Raw genomic sequence first — 7447 nt, 5'->3', positions numbered from 1 at the left:
TTTTAAAACACGAAATAGGAGAGACATGAAAAGTCCCACAGGCCCAGGACTGAGCGCAGGAAGTACAAGTGCGTGGAGAATGCCCAGCGCCAGCAGAAAATTGCCAGCTTGGGCGATCACCTTATCTTGTGTCTGAGTAACGACAGGCCATGTCGCGCGCCGACACTCAACATGCAGGATGAGTAGCAGTCTACTTACCTTCCAGCTGCCTCTGTCCTGTTATCTGCCCTTTGGTCTACAACCAAAATCACCCCAAGCCAACAGGTACTCTCTGACCCATTAAAAGCAGAGAGCAAGAAGAGATTCCACAGTTTAATCAAAATCTGCTGATAAAACTCATTCCTTACTTCATGGAGAGAGATGGATGGACAGATGGACAGATGCATGGATGCATGGAAGGGGTATCATTGGGTAATACTTCATCCACCATCACCTTGTGGGTATGAGGAAAGATCAAGTGGGAAATCAAGGTCTATGGCCACCAAAGACCCAGGTGTCCCCTCCAACTTCTATTTCCCGTGAGCCATAAGATGAAGAACAGCTGTCATATGTGTCCACAAATGCATGCTACTGACCCAGACACAGCAAAGCGTCTTTGCTCAGTTTCTACCTAGTCATAGTTCTCTGAAGAGTGAAGAGTGGACGTATCTTCAGAAACCCCTGCTCTTCCCATCTTCCTTTTCAAAGCAGATGCTACCCGTCAGAGAGGGTGGCTCTCTCCTGACCTCATTTAGGCATGGAACTTTTAACCCGCATGGTGTCAGCCCCCATCTCGTAATGCCACGTCACCGAGAGAGACCACAGAGGGCCCAGGGCTCTATAAAAAGACAGAGCAGAGCGCTGCACTTTGTCCACCTCGGAGCAGGAACAAGTTCCTCCAGCCCCGAAGACCAGACGAATCATGTCTCCCAGGATGCTGTCCGTGGTAAGTCTGTGCTGACGCACTGGGTGCTCCTTCACTGGGAACAGATCATGAGCTTTCTGATCATGAACGATCATCTATTCCGGATGGGCAAGGCTCTGACTATGGAGATGCAGGAATACTGTGGACGTAGGATCAGGTATGAAACCTCTGCTAGAAACCTGACGCACTGTGCAGGATTGGCAAGAGCTGAGGCACATCAGTCTTGCAAGATGAGAGCAAAACTGAAAGATAGCGCAATTGGGGCCAAACCACATGAAGAGTGTTCCATGCTGCTGTCTAGTAAGGAAAAACAAATCTTTCTTGAGAGTCTTTTTGTTCCTGAGCACAAAGTAGTGAATGCAGTTCTCACGTGGCATTTTTCTTTGGTTTATAATAAAATAGATCACTGTTCTTGAAGGCTGGAAAGCCGTAGGAACAATGTGTGTTTGCACATTTTGCATCCTAATCCTAGTACAGCAAAACTCTGTGCTCTGTTCAGCTCTATGTAGTTACGTATAGATTGGTATGCATAATGCACTGTAACATAAATGAGCTTTATAATTCTTAAGTTTCTAATCTAGAGACCTAATTCAAAGACTCTTTTTGAGCTCCGGTTTCATTATAGAATCAATACTTGCTAAGTGTAGAACCATCAGTAATACACGTGAAGGAGGAATCAGTGTCATTTACAGCATGAATGCCGAAACCTCTTGGCTGTGTCTTACGTGATGCACGTTTGGCTTCACTGGGGATTTGTGAGAACGGAAAGCTGGGGTACCAAAGGCCGTCTCCTGTACAATCACCCACCCTCCTTTTGGCCTGCAAAGGCTGCCCGGACGCCGGCCTGTACGGACGGGCAGCAGTGTGGCTCCACATTTGTGCCAAAATGACCGCCAGCCCCGGCATAGCCTATCTTTCCTAAGTCAAGGGGTATCTGCAAATTGAGTGCCACGCTTCTTAAAACACAGTCCATCTGCTGTCCTCTTCACCAGGGGCCTGTCACAAGCGCAGGTTCATCTGATTGCCTCTCCTTCCCCTTTGTTCTAGCCGCTGCTACTGTTGCTGGGTCTGGGGGTCTTCGTAGAGGCCAGAACAATAGTGCCACAGAAGCCAGGCTGCGCGAGCCCCGAGGTGGTGAACTTCCTCCAGGAAGTGAAGGTCAACCTGAGCCTCCCCATCTCCCTCAGCCCCAGAGTGAACTCCAGAAAGGCCGCAGACTATGCGACCCGATCCACCTCTCCTTGGGATCTGCGGTACGTAAGGACCTCTGATAAACATCCGTTCTGCTTTCCACGCACTGGGCCTGTGGCCCACTCACCCTGAGCACAGTTTCCTTCACTGAGAACCGCCCACAAAATCCAGAAGGTCCAGACAGCAGAGCGATCATTCTCCAACTTCCCCCTGTAGACCTCTCCGCTAGCACACAGGATGACACCTACCCTGCTCTATTTTGTGGACCACACTACCAATCAACCGAGTTAACGTTAACTATTCTAATATTTGTCCTAAATATTATCTACTACTTACCATCTAGCTATTTTTTTTAATTCACCATTTGTCATAGGGCATTTAGGGTTGAATTATAGCTACCAGAGACAAGGATTAGCAAGACTTGTTAAAAAGTAACGATTGGCTAAGCTTTTTGTGTTTATCTGGGCTGGAGTTACTCACTATAAACCCTGAGAAAATGCAAGTGGACTCCAGGGGGAGGAAGGACGGTGTTGGACATTTCTACTCCTTTATGAGTTCCACAGCCTTGACCACCAGTCCACTCCCCACAGATCTATGCTGGCTGTGGCCTGAGTATGCTCACCATTTAGACCCCAGTAAGACTCCTAAGAGGAGCCTATAGATTTACCCGACTACCTTAGCAAGAATAGCTAACCTGTCAATGTGTAAGTCAAAGAAACACATTCATTCTGCTATAAGGAAGGAGGGAAGACAAGATTGCCACTGGACCTTAGCTTTTGCTTCCAGCCCTTCTGGTGAGACCTGCCTCATTACATGATCTCAGAAGCAATTCTGAGATACCCCATGAAACCAGACAAACAGCTATCTTATTCCCCCTGAGCTCAAGATTCCTTTGCCGTTCTCAACCTCCCCCAAGTCAAAACACACATGCTTTGGGTCAAGCTTAACGCCTTCCTGCGGTCTTTTATCTAATTTTGCTCACTCTTCCAAGAAACAAGGAAGAAACAGCCGTTACTCTTTTCTGTCATACTCCATGTGCTTTACAATACAAATGTTGGAGGTTGAGGGCATTCAGTGGGGAGATGGGGGTCAATCAGCTTGCCATGAGCAGGGCACTGGGTGGCCGCACAGCACTGCCGAGGGAGGGAGGGAGGGAGGGAGGGAGGGAGGGCAAAAAGAAGAAAGTCCAGAGTTCTGCATGTAGTCTGCCATCTGGTTTTGTCCTGCCAGTCTTGCAACCCCGCAAACATCCTTTTCTTCATTTACCGTACTTTGATTTTCATCCTACTTCACCCGAAATTCACTCTCCTCCTGGTTCTTTGTCACCCGGCAGACGCAGAGAGGACCCCGAGAGGTACCCGGCGGTGATCTGGGAGGCAGAGTGCCGCCACCTGGGCTGCGTGAACGCGCAGGGGGAGGTGGACCACGGCATGAACTCCGTGCCCATCCAGCAGGAGGTCCTGGTGCTGCGGAGGGAACCGCAGCACTGCCCGCCCTCCTTCCGGCTGGAGAAGATGCTGGTGGCCGTGGGCTGCACCTGCGTCTCTCCCGTGGTGCGCCACGTGTCCTGAGCGAGGGACACGCGAGACCCGAGGCCCTGCCCCGCCCCGCCCCAGCCACACTCTGACCACCACTGCACGCCTTCAAAGGCACTTGGCAGACAGCGCACCAGCCCCTCGGGTGGAGCCCAAATCTCCTGTTCTTCTGCCTGAGTAGGAAGTTTAGAAGGAATGGCCATTTGCTTCTTGCTTGCTTCTCTCCTGGGTTAATTTATTTATGTATTTAATACGTCCTGAAATGACTTGAGAGCATCAGGCTTCTTTTTCATGAATTACCTTCCCTATTGTTTTTGTGCTTCTTTTTAAAGAAGACAAGATTTGAAACTTGCAAAGTTTGTTATGTAAAAGGTTAAAACAAAACTATATTTATATGAGCTATTTATGGATCTATTTATATATCTTAAGTCTTTCAAGAAAGGTGAAGGAAATGATTTTCAGCTCTACTTAGAGAGATCCTAGATAGGCTGTTGGGAGTTTCCGAGTTTTTACAATATAGGGATATAAGATTTTTCTCCTCTTAAAAGTGTAGGACAGGCCAAGCGCTGTTGGCTCACACCTGTAATCCTAGCTATTCAGGAGGCTGAGATCTGAGGATTGCAGTTCAAAGCCAGCCTAGGCAGGAAAATCTGTGAAATTCTTATCTCCAATTAACCACCAGAAAACCAGAAGCTACACTGTGGCTCAAGTGGTAAAGTGACAGCACTCAGGCCCAGAGTTCAAGCCTCACAACCAACAAGAGCAACAACAAAAGTATAGGCATAGCTGAAGGACTCAATCTCATTTCTTATTTATTTATTTAAGCTTTTTTAATTATTGAGGTTTTTGTAGGAGGCGGCAAGCCTCTCTGTTCTATTAAACCCTTGCAATTAATTGCTCTGTAATAATAAAGTTTGAAAATTCATTGCTTTGTTCTTTCTTATTAAAAGCCTCCTACGCGCTCCTCTCTGGGATCCCATGTCCTCAGATTCTGCCCAGTAAAGCTCAAAAGCCTAGCTACACTCTAGATGGCCCCCTCCTTACTGAACGTGAGCAGACTCTTCCCATCATTATTCTCTTCTCAACAATACAGAATCACTGTTGTTGGCACAGTGTTTGTGAGATCTAGAGATGAACTGAGGTATGTGGAAACATGCATAAACTACATCTACACATTTTGTTGACACTGATGCCCCAAAGATACTACAGTTCATCTGTATGTCAGTAAGTTCTCCTCTTGTCTATCTGGAGGAGCATGTGCAGCCACCTGCAGACCAAAACAAAGAAGACCTCTGAGCTACCCAGGCCAGATGCTTCCATTTCACCTGCTTCAAGATGCCTGAGCCAAGGCCCCCGTCCCACCAGGCAATGCTGTGCACAGAGTCGCTCCGCGGTGGATTCAGCAAACACAGCAAGAGCCCCAGGGACAGAGTTAAAGATCAAATGGGAAAAATAAGAAAACTTCCCCCAAAATGCCGTGCAAGAGGAACCCCATTCAGACCAGGGTGTGCAGAGTCTCAGCCCTGGGAGATGGAGATCCACCAAGACAACAAGGCACACAATTCCATCCTAGAACAACTCCCGCCCCAGGAGCCTATGCCCTCCCAGGGCTGGCCTCTGGCCCTCAACACACCCAAGGACCTAGAAAAGAGTCTGTGGGGCGGAACAAGGTTGAAGTGTGAGAAAAAACTCAACTCCAGTAAAAAAAGAGCCAACCCACATTCAACTCCAGTCCTTTTTTACCTGTGGAGGCATAACCACCCTCCTCGGCCCAGCCCTCCAGCTTGCCCTGCTTCTGGAAGCCTCTAGAAGCCTCCAGAAGTTTCTGGGGCAGTCCCACTGGCTCCCTGCTTCTTGAAAAGCCATCCCTTTCGTCCCTCCATTCTTCAGCAAACTCTGGCTCTACCCGGAAGTCCACGGCCTTTCCCTCCTTCCTTCCTGATGCCAAATCCGGGGCTCGGCCCCCCCAACCCCTCTCACCAGTGCCACCCCACGGCTTTCTCCCACGGCCTCAGCCTCCCCCGGGCGGGCGGCTGCCTTCCCCAGGCCCAGGCCGCTAACATTTTTTATTTTAACATTTTTGGATTTTAAAACTTAACCCTAGGGCTGGGAAGGTGGCTCAGTGGTAGAGCGCTTGCCTTGCATGCCTGAGGCCCTGGGTTCAATTCCTCAGCACCACATAAGCAAAAAGAAAAAAGCCGGAAGTGGCGCTGTGGCTCAAGTGGTAGAGCGCTAGCCTTGAGCTAAAGAGCTGAGGGACAGCGCCCAGACCCAGAGTTCAGGCCCCACAACTGGACCCCCCCCCCCCCAAGAAAAACAACACTAAAACCCCACAGTGCAGTGCTTGGTTTTCCTTGAATGGTCACAACAGAAAAAGGAAAGGCTTTATTTTGTTTTTTTCTGAGAGAGGGGGAAATGGGTTCGACCTGCATGGAGGCCCTGGATTATATTCCTGAGAAGCCTTTGGTCGGGAAGCAACAGTTGACTTCTCAAGGCTGTTCTGTGATGCGATAACAAGAGGTATGCAGGTGCGCACTTTATAAAGAAAAGAAATTTACCGGGCACAGTGGCTCACGCCTGTCATCCCAGCTGCTCAGGAGGCTTGAGATCTGAGGATTGCGGTTCAAAACCAACCTTGTCAGGAAGTCCATGAAACTCTTATCTCCAATAAACACCAGAAAACCGGAAGTGGCGCTGTGGCTCAGGTGGTAGAGCACTCACCTTGAGCTGAAGAGCTGAGGGACAGCGTCCAGGCCCTGAGTTCAAGCCCCACAACCAACAACAGCAGCAACAACAAAAAAAGGACATCATCACTTTCTGGCTAAATCACTGTACAGATGATAAACAGCAGAGTTTCAGAAGACAGACACTGCACTGTTGGAGGGGGAAGGCGAGGAGGGGGAGGAGGAGAGGGGAAGGCGAGGAGGGGGAGGAGGAGAGGGGAAGGCGAGGAGGGGGAGAGAGAAAGAGGGAGAGAGAGCACGCATAGAATGTGTTTTTCCTATTTATCTGCAAAGAAACATTTACAGTCGCGGTCAGGAAGCACAGAACCCATCCCCTCCCCCCAAAAAAAGAAAATTAAATCAGAAAAATCCGTGCTAACCACTAAGGGAGAGGCCAAGAGCCTCCAAGGTGGATGCTGGTCCTGACATCCTCTTCCTCACCCACCTCCCTGGGCAGGGCCTAACGTCGGGCGCGTCTGACAGGGTTGGTTCTCCACGTGAAGCTCCTTCTTACTGAGGGGGTGGGGAGCCTCATTGTGGTTAGGAGCAAGCCGATGGAAACGGCTCAGATCAAAGGGGGTGCGCCACACTGCTTGTGCCACAGGTAGGTTGCTCTCTGAAGTTCCTGGAAAGAGTAAGGAGAGTGACGAGGCTCTGGGGTTTGCAAACCCCGGGTGTGCACCAGGCGGTGCCGGTGACGCACTCTTGTGGACAGCCCTAAGTTCATTACTGGAAAGCCCTCCGGGGAAAGGCTGCTGCCCAGGTCCTGGGAAGTCAGGCCTTACCAGCCTCTTCCAGGGGGACAAGAAATCACCCGCTGACAAACGCTGGCACCTCCTCTGCCAAAAGACAGCAGAAAGACCAGTCACCAAGGCCATTTTTTTTTTCATTTTGTCGGTCGTGGGGCTTGAACTCTGGGCCTGGGCGCTGTCCCTCAGCTCTTCAGCTCAAGGCTAGCGCTCTACCACTTGAGCCACAGTGCCACTTCTGGCTTTTTCTGCTTATGTGGTGCTGAGGAATCGAACCCAGGGCCTCATGCAGGCAAGGCAAGCACTCTTCCACAGAGCCACCTTCCCAGCCCACCAAGTCTATTT

The 7447-nt window shown here is 49.9% G+C and overlaps 1 protein-coding gene across 1 annotated transcript; it reads left to right on the top strand.

The window, feature by feature from the left end:
- The first annotated feature begins 901 nt into the window (after positions 1 to 901).
- On the top strand, positions 902 to 3666 carry Il17a (interleukin 17A). The gene is made up of 3 exons (XM_042671877.1): positions 902 to 925; positions 1952 to 2157; positions 3429 to 3666. The coding sequence occupies exons 1-3, from the start codon at positions 902 to 904 to the stop codon at positions 3664 to 3666; spliced, it is 468 nt and encodes a 155-aa protein (XP_042527811.1).
- Positions 3667 to 7447: the final 3781 nt, after the last annotated feature.

Source organism: Dipodomys spectabilis, unplaced genomic scaffold (genome assembly GCF_019054845.1).
Source record: "Dipodomys spectabilis isolate Male_0828 unplaced genomic scaffold, ASM1905484v1 ptg000669l, whole genome shotgun sequence".
In the NCBI taxonomy this organism is placed as follows: domain Eukaryota; kingdom Metazoa; phylum Chordata; class Mammalia; order Rodentia; family Heteromyidae; genus Dipodomys; species Dipodomys spectabilis.
This window is presented reverse-complemented; position numbering and strand designations above follow the sequence as displayed.

What these genes read in the sequence shown, in the direction of transcription:
- Il17a (XM_042671877.1), top strand. Translation starts at nt 902, where the DNA reads ATGTCTCCCAGGATGCTGTCCGTG. An exon ending in CTCCCAGGATGCTGTCCGTG is followed by an intron (nt 926 to 1,951) that starts GTAAGTCTGTGC and finishes CCTTTGTTCTAG; the next exon opens with CCGCTGCTACTGTTGCTGGG. An exon ending in ACCTCTCCTTGGGATCTGCG is followed by an intron (nt 2,158 to 3,428) that starts GTACGTAAGGAC and finishes GTCACCCGGCAG; the next exon opens with ACGCAGAGAGGACCCCGAGA.